Genomic DNA, 16,187 nt, shown 5'->3' with positions numbered 1-16,187 from the left:
AGTGCGATTTGCACAGGATAGAGCAGGGTTTAGGGCTGTTGTACATAGTAGGGTCGCTATGAGTCGCATGTGACTCGATGGTACATAACAACAAACAACAACTGGTATCTGCAGTTTGAAATGGATTGAGCATGCAGTTAGCATGTGCGAACAGTAACTATGATAGAATGTAAGAGTTAGAAACGGGAAAATTGATGGTTAGAAAATAATGGCTTTGTGATAGTAATGAGACTGGAGATCCCAAGATAAAACTGTACATTACCAACAACTTAATCATTACAAGTACTTTAAAGAAATAAAATCTGGAACAGTGACTATACACACAGATCTCCCCCTGATGGAATATTCAGAAATCACTTGACTCCGTAAATCCTGAAAGCCAGAATTAGAATATCCCACCTGAATTTAGGAATGATCACAGGAGTAGCTCTGATGCATTGAACTGAGCCGCAGCAACTGAAGACCAAGACAAGTTGTGGGATCCCATCAAAGATACCATACGTGAAGAAAAGCAGGTCATTTAAAATTCAGAAAGACCCCCAAATATATGTCTGAAGAGACTGAAATTTGCTCTTAAAAGCAAAAGGAAAAAAATTAAGTGAAAAGCTGAAGAGATGATTTCAAAGGGCAGTTGGAGAAACAAAGCAGAGTTACATTGGGCATGCTCTTGATGGGGAAGGTAGTTCTTGTAGATGAATAACAGTTTTGGAAAAGTAGAGAGGTATTGAAAGAGAAGACCCAAGGTAGGCTGACTCACTGATTGCAGCAGTGGATTTAAGTTTTAAGGATGGTACAGAATTGCTCACACTTTTGTTATCTTGTACCATACGGTCCCTATGTATTGGAGTTGACTCATAGCACCTAGCAACTACGATAACTCCTGTTTTAAATCCTCTAAGATAAAATATACTTGAAATTAGATTTGGGGTCCACTTTCCCTCTCCTGCTTTGTAGCTATGTGACTATGGGCAAGTTATTTAACTGTTGACTTAACTCTGTTGAAGATTGTTGAAGAATTGAGTTTTGGTGGCCTGCAGGCTGTCCAGGTCTCCCACTCTTTTTCCTTATATACAGTATGCGTGAATAAACTACCATTCTTAACTTAAAAACAACAAACTAAACACGAATAAATGACAGTGTGTTTAAGCATATAGCCTTTACGGAGTGGTTCTTATCATAGCAATATTAGTTGCTCCATTTTCTCTTTTTCTAATTTCAGAATCACTTTGATTTTTTTTTTCCCCTTCTCCCAAAGCATAATTTCTAATAAAGTAGTTGCACAGGCCACTTGGAAAAAGGAAGAGTATGTACAGCCTTCCCAGAAGCAGGCAGGGAGCCAGGAAGGGCAAGAATGAGCTGAGTGCTTTGGTGGGCGGGCACACTCCTGGGAGCCAGGGAGGGCCAAGATGAGCCAAGGGCCTTGGTGATCACATTCCTGAGGCTGGGGACCCTTACATCCTTGGGGTGGGCCTTTCGAGTTCAATTGAAAGAGAATATGTTTTGTATAATGACTTATGTACTATATGAGCTAACTTATCTTTAGTTTTGTATATATGAACAGTATTCAAATAAGTTGGTCTTTTCTCTTGTAGGGAAAAGTGGACTTGCTTGCTTGGCTTGTGGTCCGCAGCTGGAGGTAGTAAACTCTGTAACAGGAGCTCGATTATCTGCGTATAGATTTAATGGGGTAAGTGACCAGCCCCCTGTGATTCTTGCCGTGAGAGAATTCTCTTGGCAGAAGAAAACTGGACTACTCATTGGATTGGAAGAAGCAGAAGGCAGTGTCCTCTGTCTCTATGACCTTGGTGTATCAAGAGTGGTTAAAGCCGTCATTCTTCCTGGAAGGGTAGGTGCTGTCTTTATCTGGACACTTGTGTTTTTAAGTCTGAATACTTCCTGGTTTTGTCCCTTTATCTACTTTGATTATTCATTGCACTGTTCATTTAAAATTCATGAGTATTTTATGTATGCTTTTTTTTTTGTATGTTATTTTTTAATAAAAAGGTTTTTTAAAAAGCAAACTCTTATAAAGAAGTGAACATTTAAATTATTACTTTCTTATTCTTGGTTAGGAAAAGGATGATAACATATGTAGTGGTTTTTTAAAAAATTATTATTAAATTTCACTAGTTTTAATGAACATTTACAGAGATTTTGGGTTTTCATTCATTCATTGTTGCACTGTTTTCTCTACCCTCCTCCCCAGTTCGTTCTTCTTCCCCCCTCATGTCTGTTTTAATTATCCAATTGCCACAGTGCTTGTCAAAGCCAGTTCTGATTAATCTCCTTTGTCAGTGTGTCCTTTGCCATTCCCTATCACTCCTCCCTGAGAGAGACTTTACACTGATTCATAAGGAAAAGGGGACAGCGTATTCTCTTAGCTACTTCCTGCTGAAAAGGGACGCTGTAGGTTTCAGGGTGAAGATCTTCTCTCACTACTCTAAAGGGCCCCTTTGGCAATAGGAAATACGTAAACTATTGTGGAGATTGATTTTGGAATTTAGATGCACTGTTATCAATTGTGCTTAGCCAAACATGTTCATATCCTTGAAGATGTATCATGGAAGTGTTGCAGCCTAGAAGACACAAATTTAACTAACAAGTTAAAAGTACATAAGTCAAAACTTAAAAAGCAATAATATTCCAGGGAGGTTCTAATAGTGGCACAAATCAAGTTACAGAGGGAAGGTGGTTCTTACAATAAAAGGCCTATAGACTAGCACTTTGTCTGTTATAGTGTACAGGTTAGGAACCACAAGATGTAGAGGCTCAGCTATGTCATTTATGGTTCTTAAGTCCTGAAGCCAGTTCCATCTACCACTGGGTTGTTTTACAACTCGGAAGTTCGCATGCAAGGTAGCGGTGAAGTAAGGAACTGCTTATGAGGTTTTCCGTCCATTCTAACAACTAAAAAATAGCGAGAAGAGTTGGGACCTCAGAAGGCTTTTAGGACCAATTAGTAGGCTCTGTGTCCAGGAGAAAATGAATATACTTACCAGTAATGTTAATGCTCACCCACAGCTCTTCTGAGAGGATCTAAATTGTTGAAGCGCATATGTAGTGTTTGAAATAGTAAATTACAAAAACTATTATGAATCTTACTATTTCCAAGTGTTTTATGAAGACATTAAAAATATATGAAATATGTTGTGGTCATTATATATAGAATGGTGCAAAATGGGGCAAGATTCTGATCTCTTTTTGTAGGATTGCTGTGGGTCATAGCTGCAATTGTATGTTATTTAGTTATTTAAGAATAACATTTTTAAAAGCTCTTGTAACTGATAACTTCAGTTCAGTTTGAAATTTGTACTTTGACTTCTATTTTATCGCTTCATAGAATAAAAACAAATTCCATCTTCTGCTTTTCAGGTAACCAATATTGAACCTATAGTTAATCGTGGAGGAGCCAGCACAGGCACTCAGCATTTACACCCTGGGCTGCGATGGTTTTTTGGGGTGGCAGCCGTGGCCACTGACATTGGACAGATCCTGCTTCTTGACCTGTGTTTGGATGACTTGTGCAGTCAGAATGAAGTTGAGGCATCAGGTAACAAGTTATCTTTGAAACCAACAGGGAGTACCTGGAAATTCTCATGTTGGTTTGTAAAAAAATAGTGAAAACATAGCATCTAGAAACTTGTTTCTGTTTATTGAATCTCTTAGTGTTTTGACTGGGCACTGTGGTGCTTTTTGCATAAATTACTGTTTTATTGATAAAGTATATATATATATACAAAAGTAAATTATGTAGAGCTGGAAATGCTGATTTATTTCAGAGACGCATTTAGATAAGATGTAATAAGTAGATGCAGGAGAGTAGCTGAAATCTTAGTCTTTTTTTTTCTTTTAGCACATTATATGGTGCTTAAAAATCTCAGTCTTTATCAGCCAATATAAAATTACCCAAGCATGTGCGTCATGCTTTTGGTTTGCTGTTTCTGTTCCTGTGGTGAGACTAAGGTAGAAATAGCATTATATAATGGGAACTAACAGTGTAGTTTTGATAAAGTTCAGTGTTTTGTCACATAATTGCATCCTAAAATGGGACTGATGTTGCTAGTATTCAAAGAAGATGAACAGTGACAAGATTTTTAGTCTTTAATAGTAATTAGCTTGTGTTTATAAATCCATACATATCTAATACTTTGAATTTTTTTTTTAATTCCTTTGATTGGTCTATATAGAAAGAACTAAGATAGACCTCTTAAAAACACGGGGTCGTTAGACCATGAACATTCTTTGACCCTGAGGACATTGCTTATTTTTAAAGGATTTCCAGAATATCAGTGTGACCTGTTCATTTAGATCCAGGCTTAAGGGACAGACCCAAGTTATCAGTATTTTATCCAGTTTGTAAATGGAACAAATTAGTATATAGTAAAACTGATTTAAACTACAAGTAGTAAAGATTCTATTTGACTAGATAGAAGTTGACTGAAGGATCAGATCATCGGAACAAAAATTAAAATTTTCAAAATATGACCTTAAAATTTTTATTTGGCTAAAAATAATGACCATGCATACAAACACTTAAAAAAGAAATACACTGTGATGGAACTGTAATCTCTAAATTTAGAAGTAGGTGAAAGTTCTTTTTAAAATTAAAAGGGAGACAAATTGACTATAGAAAATACATTAACTAAAAATGAGTTTGAATACTATTAGAAATAGTTTGACTTCTCTTTATTGAGTATTGATCAAGGAATTAAAAATCCTTTGTACATTTATAATTTTAAATGTATTCATAATTAAAACTCTTTAGATGAAAATGATAGAATTTAAGTCCTTTATATTTTAGTAAAATGCTTTATTTCAGAAATCCGTTATCAGTTGGTGAATTCAGCACAAGAATAAATAATATACATCTCTAGACTGAATGTTGTATACAAAAGCAATTACGATTGTAGGTATTCAAACCAGATTTCAGAAGAAATAAATTGCAAGCATATTCTAAGGAGTCCTGGTGCCATACATGTTGGGCTGCTAACCACAAGGTTAGCAGTGTGCATTCTTCCAGCTGTCTTAAGACATGAAGAAGTGCATTTTTTGTCCTTAAAGATTTATAGCCTCAGAAGCCCTCTGGAGAGTTGCCAGGAGTTGAAATTGACAGCACTTCTCAGTAAATGGAGTTTTGCTGCTTTTCCAAACTTAACATTCTTTCTTACATATACTTCCAAATCATTAGTGATAGATCTGCCTTTGTCTTTTGAGTAAGTTGTAGTAATTCCACTGTTTTCGATAAAGACAAAGAACTATTTGATAAAATGAAGTAATTTGCTGTTTACTGAAAAACAGGCAGAAAAGAATGTGAAGTTAGCAATTCAAGTATGGTGATCTCTTTTTTCTCTCTCTTTTTTTTTTTTAAATTAACAACCTTGGGAAAATCTGCCCTTGTATTTATTACTGTATAACGAGGAGTTTTTTCCTTTTCAAACACCCCCAAGCAGATAGAAGAATATACGAATTTTCATATAAACCACCCAAGTTCGTTTTCAAGAGGTGCTACAATACGTGCTTTGTGCATTCTACCTCTGTTTCCTTTATTTCCCTTTCTTTATAGTGAATGTGGAGAATTTCATTATCTCACTTCTAATAACACTCTGAAGAATTCTTTGGTACTGTCCAGTGTCCAGGCTGTACTTGTTGTGTTGATCTCTAACACATTGGGATGCAAATAAAGTCACACGTTCTATTCGATGCTTATTCTTCAAGTCTCCTTAAATGCAGAGCAATCATCTCTCCTTTTTCCTTTTTTAAATACTACTGACTAGCACAGGATATTCAGCTACCTGGAAGAGCGTTCCCCTATTCTACAGTTATGAGCATGTTTTTATGTGGTGTCATTTATTTTTGTGCTGCTGTAATTATGAGTGAAACACGTTAGTTTGGTACCCTCAGGTTGTATTATGTCAGTAGGTACATGGTGTTTGGTGGTTTCCCATTTAGTGCTAAGTTGTGTTCAGGTGAAGTCAGCATGATCCTTTCTCTTGAAGCATTCGTTTCCCTCAGTCTGTTAGTGGTTCTCATCCAAGAGTCATTTTTGTCCTCTAAGGAGTATTATTTTGTCATTCATTGTCTGGAGACACCTTAATAATGATTCTTGGTCCATAACAAAGATTGTCAGTAATGTGGAAGTTTAGAAAGGCTATTTTGCACTAATTGTTTTGACAGTCGAAATTATTGATTTAAGAACTGCAGAATAAAATGATCATAGACAGAAAAGGCAAGGATAAATGCTACTTGAAATGCTGATTCACAGCATAAGAAATTAGTATAATGTTATTTCCAGTTAGGTTTGGCTTAGGTTGTCCTAGACCTTGAAACCCACAAAACCAACATTGTGAGGTGTTTCATTATGTTTGAGAAGTATCTGTGACTCTGTCTGCACATACTTAGACATCTACATGTGCATATGTGTGTACATATTAAAATATATGGAAATTGTTAGTATCCCCTTTAACTGATAAGCATCATCAGTTTCTGGCAAGATATGTTCGGCTTATCTTCCATGTTTATTAGCCTAGCTGTAGAACCAGCCATTCCTCCAAGGAAAGTGGTGTGGGTTTTTTTTTTTTTTGTGGTTTTGTTTTTTTTTATTAATTAATGGGTTAATTTTCATGAAAGTTTACAGAGACTTTGGATTTCCATTCATTCATTGTTGTACTTTTTTCTTGCCCAACCTGCCCCCCAGTTTGCTTTTCTCTTTGAAAAGTAAAATTCTTTCATTGTTGTACAATCCCTCCCCCCAAGTCCACTCCACTATAAAGCCTTCATTCTGGACTCCTGTCATGACCTAATCATATGTCCCTTTTAAACAGTTCTCTGTCCCTCATCTGTTTCAATGCAGTATACATAATCAAGCCCATCTTTCTCAGTCTCCAACGAGAGTTTTTAGATTGTGATTCTAGATTTAAAAACAATAAATTACCTGCTTTATTGTGATTAAGGAAATTAGTGTAGTGCTTAAGAAAAATATTACTGTACACCCATGTTTATCTCATCTTTGTTTACAATAGCAAAGAGTTGGAAGCAACCTAAGTGCCCATCAACAAACGAATAGATAGAGAAGCTGTGGTATATTCACACAATGGAATACTATGCCGCATTAAAAAACAAGGAACTCATGCAATATTATTCAAAATGGGTTACCCTGGAGGACATTATGCTGAGTGAAATATCTCAGTCACAAAGGGACAAATACTGCACTGTGCCACAGTTGTAGAATGGGACTGACATCAAGGATGGGGTAAGACAGAGAAAAAACTGGGTAAAATTATGTATACTGTATTGAAACGGATGAACAGAGGGAGGGAAAGAACAGATTAGAGGCAATTTATGATTGAGTATTATGGTTAGCATAGGAGTCCAGAATTAAGGTTGCATAGGGAAGTGTACTCAGTGCGGCAGGGTGTGGGTGTGTGTGTGTGTGTGTGTGTGTGTGTGAGAGAGAGAGAGAGAAAGAGAATGTGAATGATGGGGGAATTGTATACCAATGAAGGAACTTTTTTTCTTTTCAAAGAGAGGAGCGAACTGGTGGGGGTGGGGTGGGCAGGGAGAAAAGTGCAGCAATGAATGAATGGAAATCCAAAATCTCTGTAAATGTTTATTAAAATTAATAAATAAAAAAATTTTACTTATGGCAGTATTTAAGATCGTTTGTAAGGTCTTTTTTTTCTAACTACATAATGAAATGTATTTTGAAATGTGAATTGTTTAGGTGCAACAAGAAACTGTGTCACCTGTAGTTGCTGTTGGCAATGCTGTAAGGAGAAAAAAGGTGGCACATTTGTAATGCCTGTTGCCTGTCTCACAGACTCTGGGCCTTAGTACTAAGCAAATGACCAATGAAGATTTATCCCTTCGTTTGGAAATTCTTGTGAGGAACTTGTTTAAAAAGGCTTTTTGAATGGAAAGTGTGCAGATTAGGAAAGTGCACAGTTTTTGTCCTTGTTTCTTTCCCTTAGATGCACTTATGCAAGACACAGAGCAGGTCTAGGAAAGAAGCATGGGACAAGAACAGACGCCGTCGTTGCAGTTATGTGCCATCAAGTCAGCTACAGCTCATAGTGAACCTATGACTCTATTAACAGCATATTAATTCCCTGCACTATCCTGAGCCACCCTCACTGCCTCTGACATGCTGCAGCCCATTATTGCAGAGGCTGTGTCAGTCCATCATGTTTAAGGTCATCCTCTCACAATAATGGGGTTTATGGCAGTGATGTACAAGTATCCTAATTATCTGAAGACTCAAAGTTGTAAAAGTCAAATGTCAGGGATAAGTGCTATTAGATCATTACCAATAAGCTTACTGTATCATAGAAACTCATTTAGATAGCTCAAGATTACTCTGATACTTCACTATGCCTTTGAATCACTTGTCTGTTTTAACTAATTCCAGTAGTCAACTTTTGTAATTTGGATAATGTTGTTGGTGGGTTCCTTTGAGTCACAAGTGAACCACAGATTTGAACCATGCCTAGCCTACTCCATCATCTAATCTCTGATATGTAGGGGCTCACTGTTACAGTCATTGTGTCAGTTCGTCTTGTAGAGGGTCTCCTCTCTTCTTTTTTGCTCTTTATAGTTTGTTCGTCTTGGTTATTTTTTGTTCGTAGACCTTGAAGTTTTAACTGGTGTTCCAGCTGAAGTACCACAGCTCCGAGAAAATGTGTTGCAGGAAGGACGGCATCTGTGCTTCCAGTTGACGAGCCCTTCGGGGACACCTGTGTCAACTCTTAGTTTCATCAGCAGGACGAACCACCTGGCTGTAGGCTCTTCTGATGGCTTTCTAGCACTTTGGAATATGAAAAGCTTGAAGAGAGAGTAAGTATGCCTTTGACCTAATTATTGGTAGTTTCTTTGACATAAAGAGAAAAGAGTAGGGAAGATTAATGAGTTTCTAATTGATTAATGGTTTCTAATTGGCTCCAGTCCAAATTTGGTAAAGAAATGACTTAGCACACACATCCAGTTTGGTACTTTCTTATGTGGTTTCTCTTTAAGAGTGTTACTTTGGTGATTATGTAAAATATATTTTAAGTTCCTGTGATTATCATTTGTAACTGACACATGATTGATTCCAAAGACAAAATTACTTGGTTTTTTAAAATAATTTCCCCCATATTCTTCTATATAAAATAATAGTTAAAGGTGTATTTAGTGGACAGGAAAACAATTTTTGTTAGGAAGTTTCTATTAAAAATAAGTTGTAAAATATTTTTAAATCTTTATGCTACCAGTCTCCAAAATAAAATCCTATCGATACTTTTTAATTAATAGCTGTAAAATATTGAGGGTCATAATTCTTTCTTTAGAGTGCTAATGAACATTATTCATGTGATAAGTTGGCTTTTTTAAAAAAATTTGATTAATTTTAATGAACATTTACAGAGATTTTGGATGTCCATTCATTCATTGTTATACTTTTCTTCCTGCCCACCCTTCCCCCCCAGTTCGCTACGCTCTTTGAAAAGTAAAAGAAAAATTTTTTTCATTGGTATACAATCCCCCCACACCCTTCCCCCACCGCCCCGAGTACACTCCACTATGCAACCTTAATTCAGGACTCTTGTGATAACCGTAATACCCTATCATATATTGCTTTTAAACTGTTCTCTCCCTCATCTGTTTCAATGCAGTATACATAATTTATCTAGTTTTTTCAGTCTTACCCCCTCCCTGATGTCAGTCCCATTCTATAACAGTGGCACCATGCAGTATTTGTCCTTTTGTGACTGAGATATTTCACTTAGCATAATGTCCTCCAGGGTCACCCATTTTGAATAATATTGCATGAGTTCCATCTTTTTCAATGCAGCATAGTATTCTATTGTGTGACTATACCACAGCTTCTCAGTCCATTCAGTTGTTGATGGGAGTTTACTTCTTAAGTAGACTTTAGAGTGGATGAACTCTGGAGTGGATGAGACACCTTCCCAAAGTATCTAATTAGTCGAGTCAGCAAATTAGTCCGTACTTGCCAAGTTCAAAGTGAAATGAGAGATGAAAAATAACAAATAGATTCCTTCATCACAAACCAGGCTCATTTTTACTGTTAAGTTCTTTAGTCATATTGTGTACCATGGAGTCAGAACTGACATATAGCTGACCCTCTGGCAGGTTTTCAGAGGCAGTTAATAGCTTGGGAGGAAATTGCCCATCATTCACCCACAGGGCAGCTGGTGGCCTTGAACTGTGTGCCTTCAGGATTGCAGCACAACTTCTTGCCACTAGGCCACCAGAGCTCCTTTTATTCATATTAGAAAAATATTAAATAAATTTTGGACATCTTTTTGTACAGTGCCAGTGATTAAGTAGTTGTGCTGTTACCTACTCCCTTTGATAATGTCATTTGAACTTTTCTTTGCTGATATCTTAGTTTAGCAGTTCTTGTGTTTAAATTGGCCCGAGGGTATGCCTAGGTATTTTGATTCCTACAATAACGTTTTCTAATTTTAACAAAAGTTTTATAGCTCTTTAATTATAAATTTTCCCTCCCTATAATTACTGTCATCTCATGGCTTATTAATTTTTAAGAGATTTATGAGGGAATTCCTTAAGGTTTTTAAATCTTCTGTCCTAGTAGAGGCCATGTGGTGGGATTTTTTTTTTTTATTGATTTTCATATAATAATACCTTTACAGTATGCTTCATTCATATACATTGTGTTTTATATAATCTTTCATTTACATTTTGTTTTGTACAATCATACATTATATTTTACATTCTTTTTTTTTATACTAGTTTATTTATAAAATTTGAATATGGGGTAAGGGTGAACAGGGAAAAAAATGCAACAGCGAATGAATGGACATCCAAAATCTCTGTAAACTTTCATTAAAATCAATAAAGTAAAATTTAAAAAAATTTGAATACATTGTTTTTCACACCAGATCTTCCATTTTCTTCAACCCCCCCAATCAAATTGTGCAACTCCATGAATATAAGCCCACCCTACCCCCCACACATCCTCTACCCCATCACACATCCTCACTCCTCTGCTTCCCCTCCCCCTTGGATCCTCATACGCATTCTACGATAGTGGTTTTATACCGTATATGTCCTATGGAACTGAGTTAATTCACTCAGCATACTGCTCTCCAGTCCCTCCCAAGTTAGATTATAATTTACAAAATCATTGCTCCTATGTGCTGCATATTATTCCATTGTGTGAATTTACCATAATTTTATAATCCATTCATTTGTAGTTGGACATCCGAGCTGTTTCCATCTTCTTGGAGATGGTGAATAATGCTGATATGAACATTGATGTATAAGTCTCTGTTTGTGCCTCAGTTCCTATTTTCTCAGGGTATATTCCAAGTAGTGGAATAACTGAGTTATATGGAATTTCTGTGTTCAGCTTTTTGAGGAAGTGCCAAACTGCCTTCCAGGGTAGTTGTAGCATTTTACAATCCCACCAACAATGTATAAGAGTTCTATCTCTCCACATCCTCGCCAACATTTATTACTCGCTGCCCTGCCAACCTTTGAGTAATGGCTATGGGGTTTTAAGGCAGAACTTCATCTGTTTGTGAGCTACTTTTTTTTTTTTTTAAATTTTATTATTTTTGTGTGCGTGTACCGTCAAATCAGATCTGACTGGTACAGGAGGAGATTGTCCCTCCTTCCCCGGCAGAGCATCTGGTGGATTCGAACCGTGTGCCTCTGGGATTGTAGTTGCAGCTCCTTGTCACTAGGCCACCAGAGCTCCCCTTGTGGGTTACTTCTTAATGGGGAAAAGTGTTTGGTGACATAAAATTTTCTGAATGTAAAAAAGTTGCTTATACATACATATATATCATGACCATGTTCTTTTGGGGTTTTGGGGTTTTTTTTAAGATCAAATTCTTACATCAAACCCTTCCATTTTTTCCTATAAGTTTTCGCTTAAAAAGATGTGCCATTTTTTTTCTACTTGTTAAAGATATTACACACAGCTGGAAGGTGGAAGAGTTCCTGTATATGCTGTTACTTTTCAAGAACCTGAGAATGATCCTCGTAATTGCTGTTACTTGTGGGCTGTTCAGTCTGCACAAGATAGGTAAGAAAGATGCATAGAGTTTTAAAAACTTTCTCAAAAATGGAACACTAGTTATTAATTTTTTAAATATGTTATATTTTTAATTGTCTTTTTGTGAATTAATGAGTAGTAGTTAAAATGGTGATGACAGTTGAATTAATGTTTCTACATGTTTTGAGTAGATAGTTGAGTATGGTAGCATTAGCAGATTCAGGTATACTGGAAATTAAGTAAAAGAATTGCCCTAAGGATTAACCAATAAGAATCAGAATTCAAACGCAGAGAGTGCAACTGATCCCTCCCCTTAATTCTTACTGCATATTGTCCTGAGCAGTACAGAAATGATTTGGCATCTCTGCTTTAAGCCTTTTGTTGTATAACACTTCTCATGTTTGACGGCAACATCTTTATTCTAGTTAGAAGCACTACAAGACAGAGGAAAAGAGCAAAGGATATGCCCTGGGATAAATTTGTGTGCATCGTTTTCCCCCCTCTTTTTTAAATTATTATTAATTTTAAGGAATGGTTTACAGAGACTTTGGATTTCAATTCATTCGTTGTTGAACTTTTCTCCTGGCTCACCCCTACCTCCCAGTTTGTTCTTCTCTTTGAAAAGTAAAAGAAAAATTCTTTCATTGTTAGATAATCCCTCCCCCCAAGTGCACTCCACCATGCAGCCTTCATACTGGACTCCTGTCATGACAACAATACCTAATCACATATCCCTTTTAAACAGTTCTCTCCCTATCTGTTTCAATGCAGTATACATTATTTATGCCCTCTTAAGTTCTCTCCAGTGCTGATATCAGTCCTGGTTTACATCCATGGCACTATGCAACATATGTCCTTTTGTGACTGAGATATTTCACTCAGCATAATGTCCTCCAGTGTCCTTATTTTTCAGTGCACCATAGTATTCCATTGTGTGAATATACTACAGCTTCTCTATCCACTCATTTGTTGATGGGCACTTGGGTTGTTTCCAGCTCTTTGCTATTGTGAACAAAGCAGCAGTAAACATGGGTGTGCATATATCTGTTTGGGTGGCAGTTTTGGTTTCTTTAGGATATAATCCCAATAGTAGAATTGCTGGGTCAAATGGTATTTCTATTTGCAACTTTTTGAGAAATCGCCATACAACCTTCCATAGTGGTTGCACCATTTTGCACTCCCACCAACAGTGAATAAGGGTTCCAGTTTCTCCACAACCTTGCCAGCGTTTATTCTTTGCTGCTCTGTTGAATTTTGCTAATCTTAAATGGGGTGAGATGATATCTCATAGTTGTTTTGATGTGTGCATCTTAATGATCAGAACTTAATGGGGTTACCACAGCCAGCTTGAGGGGAAGTTGGGAAATGAATATACTTTGGATGTCCATATGTTTAAAACATACTTGTTGAACAAGGGAAGACTGTTGTGTAAACAGTTAAAATCATCACAGCTGCATAAGATTTTACCTAAAGTAGGCACACAACACCAACTTAGTATGAGTAATAAAAAGTAGAAAGAGATTACTGTTTCCAAGAATTATATGCTTTGAAAATAACCATATAAAACATGGTTCCTTCATTGTGACCTTCCTTAGTTTTGTTATGTGTACTCGGTATTGTATATCACCTAAATTTAATTGGAGAACAAGTTCTGTCTGAGGCTTTGCTGGGTGTCTGATGTCTCACTTTGGTTAATCTTGGTTTCTTTCAGGGAGGGAGATGTGTTGAGTTTGCATCTACTCCAGCTGGCTTTCGGTGACCGAAAGTGTCTCGCATCAGGACAAATCTTATATGAGGTAAATCGTAAAGATAATATCACCATTTTCTTTATTGTTTATCTCATGTGTTATCCTTGTTTTAAAGTAATAAGTTATTCTTAGTTACCCTTGTAACTAAAAAAAATAAAAAAGTTACTCTTAAAGTGAAGTTAATACTGTCATTACATTACAGTGGAGAGAAGACCAGGGATCAGGAGAGTAGGTACATTTACCTGGGTGGCATCATTAATGTCTCTAGGTGTCATTTCCCTTTAAAATTAGTTCTTGTATGGGTTGCACTAACAGAAGAATAGATGCCTTTGCGTTGTGGTGCTGGAGAAGTGTCTTGAATATACCATGCATGGACTGCCAAGAAAACAAATAGGTCTGTCTTGGAGAGGGTGAAATCAAGACTGTCCTTGGAAGTTAGGATTTTGAAGCTCCACCTCACTTACTTTTGGCACGTGGCCAAGAGAGATCCTTGTCCTTGAAGAAGGACATCATGCTCGGAAGAGTGGATGGACAGCACAGGAGACACCTGGATGAGATGGATTGATATAGTAACTGGAGCAGTGGGGGTTGGTGTGTTGGAGTTAGTAAGACTGGCTCAGGATAGGCAACTCAATGGCACATGACAACAATAACATACTATGACAGGTTTGGAAGCAGCAGTGAGTGGCATCCACTTCCTAAATAACATGCCTCTGGAAACTATGAACTCTGATAAATGTTGATGTTTGTAGAGGGGTTTCAGGACTTTTGTTCACAGGGTCACTATGAGTCGTGCCCAACTTGAAGGCAGTCAACAACAACAACATTGGCTGTACTTGAGCTTATGGTCTGATTGTAGGTCAGAAAAAAAGAACTATACTTTGATGCTTGAATTTAGTACATCAGGCAGTAAGCCATGGGGTGACTATAAAAAATCTTGCCGTTTACACTTAGAAAGGAGGGTGAACAAGTCCAGTCTTTCCAGATGAATATCTCTTTTTTTCTGACTGAATTTCTGCAGAAGAAGCAGAAGCTGCTGTTACTGCTTCTTTGTGAGTCCTTGCAAGGTATCGGTCTTGGGAGCTGTTTCTTAGCCTAGTATTTGAGAGGCATGTGAGTGGACTTTAGGGAATCTACAAAATCCCTGAATGATATGTAAAACATTTATGAATGTGCATTTTCTTGAGATAAGACTACTAGCTTTTGCCAGATTTTTAAAGGAATTGGTGAGTAAAAGAAACTCCTATTCTAGAGCAATTATTTCTATGCGACCACTAGAGTAAATGTGGTGGCCTAACACAATAATGTACTCGTATCATTATGCTCCCGCAGTATGATATTATCTCATTATACAAATGCTTGTTTAAGTTTGATGTTCATTCCAGTTTACATTACGCCCAGTATTAGAAGGATTTCTACATTCAGTCATCATTTCAGAAAATGTACTGGTAATTTCTTGGGCTGTTATTTACGTATGTATCTTATTTGGGTTGTATGGAGCCTTTTCCAGTAATTTGTTCTCTTCTACAACTATAGTGTAAAAATTTGTGTTATTTTAGAGACTAAAAGGTTTAATTATAGAGCTAATTTTTGTTTAGACATTTTACTAAAACATAAATAATATATGTTTTATGTTTCAGGGATTAGAGTACTGTGAAGAAAGATACACCCTGGACCTCACATGTGGCACATTTCCTTTGAGAGGACAGACTACTAATACTAAACTCTTGGGATGCCAGACTATAGAGAAATTTCGTTCTCACAGTGATAGGGAGGAAAGCATGCATGAAGGTTGGTTAAATGTTCTCTTACATCTCATTTTATATTCTTACTTCGTTACTGATTTAAATCAGAGTACCTTATTGATTTACGAGGGTTTATACAGTCTTCACGTAGTTAGTAGGTATTTCTTGGGCCCTAGGTTGCTGGGTCAAATTTAGTTATTGAATAGGGTAATGAGGGACCGTTAATCCAACTGAACAGACAAAAATGGTTGGTAAGGGAGCTCTGGTGGCCTAGTGGCAAGAAGCTGCACTGCAATCCCAGAGGTAGGCAAGACGGGCAATCTCCTCCTGTACCAGTCAGATCCGATTCGACAGTACACACACAAAAAAGTAATAAAATAAAAATATATTTTTAAAAAAGTTGGTCTGTAGACCTTAGTACTGGACCACTGGTGGTGTAGTACACAGTGAGTAACATTACCAACCCAAGACTGTGTGCCTCTGGTAGTTCGAACCCACCAGGAAAAAGATGGGCTCATTAGTATCTACAGTCCTCTCATTAATATTTATAGCTTTGGAAACCCAAGGGAGGATTGCTTTGAGTTGGAACAGACTTGATGGTAGGATGAGTATGAATTTTTTAGTGAGTCCTTAGTATAACAAACAGAACATCTCTGCTGAAACTTGTTACCATCC

The 16,187-nt window shown here is 36.9% G+C and overlaps 1 protein-coding gene across 1 annotated transcript in view; it reads left to right on the top strand.

The window, feature by feature from the left end:
• Positions 1–16,187, top strand: part of AHCTF1 (AT hook containing transcription factor 1) — a 72,490-nt gene that overhangs the window by 6,577 nt on the left and 49,726 nt on the right. The window contains exons 2-7 of the mRNA XM_006897742.1: positions 1,593–1,846; positions 3,373–3,550; positions 8,622–8,829; positions 11,933–12,049; positions 13,731–13,815; positions 15,408–15,558. Of these exons, the coding sequence (XP_006897804.1) occupies positions 1,593–1,846; positions 3,373–3,550; positions 8,622–8,829; positions 11,933–12,049; positions 13,731–13,815; positions 15,408–15,558 (993 nt within the window). The remainder of the gene's footprint in view (positions 1–1,592; positions 1,847–3,372; positions 3,551–8,621; positions 8,830–11,932; positions 12,050–13,730; positions 13,816–15,407; positions 15,559–16,187) is intronic.

Source organism: Elephantulus edwardii, unplaced genomic scaffold (assembly GCF_000299155.1).
Source record: "Elephantulus edwardii isolate Elephantulus edwardi_28Jun2011 unplaced genomic scaffold, EleEdw1.0 scaffold00214, whole genome shotgun sequence".
In the NCBI taxonomy this organism is placed as follows: domain Eukaryota; kingdom Metazoa; phylum Chordata; class Mammalia; order Macroscelidea; family Macroscelididae; genus Elephantulus; species Elephantulus edwardii.
This window is presented reverse-complemented; position numbering and strand designations above follow the sequence as displayed.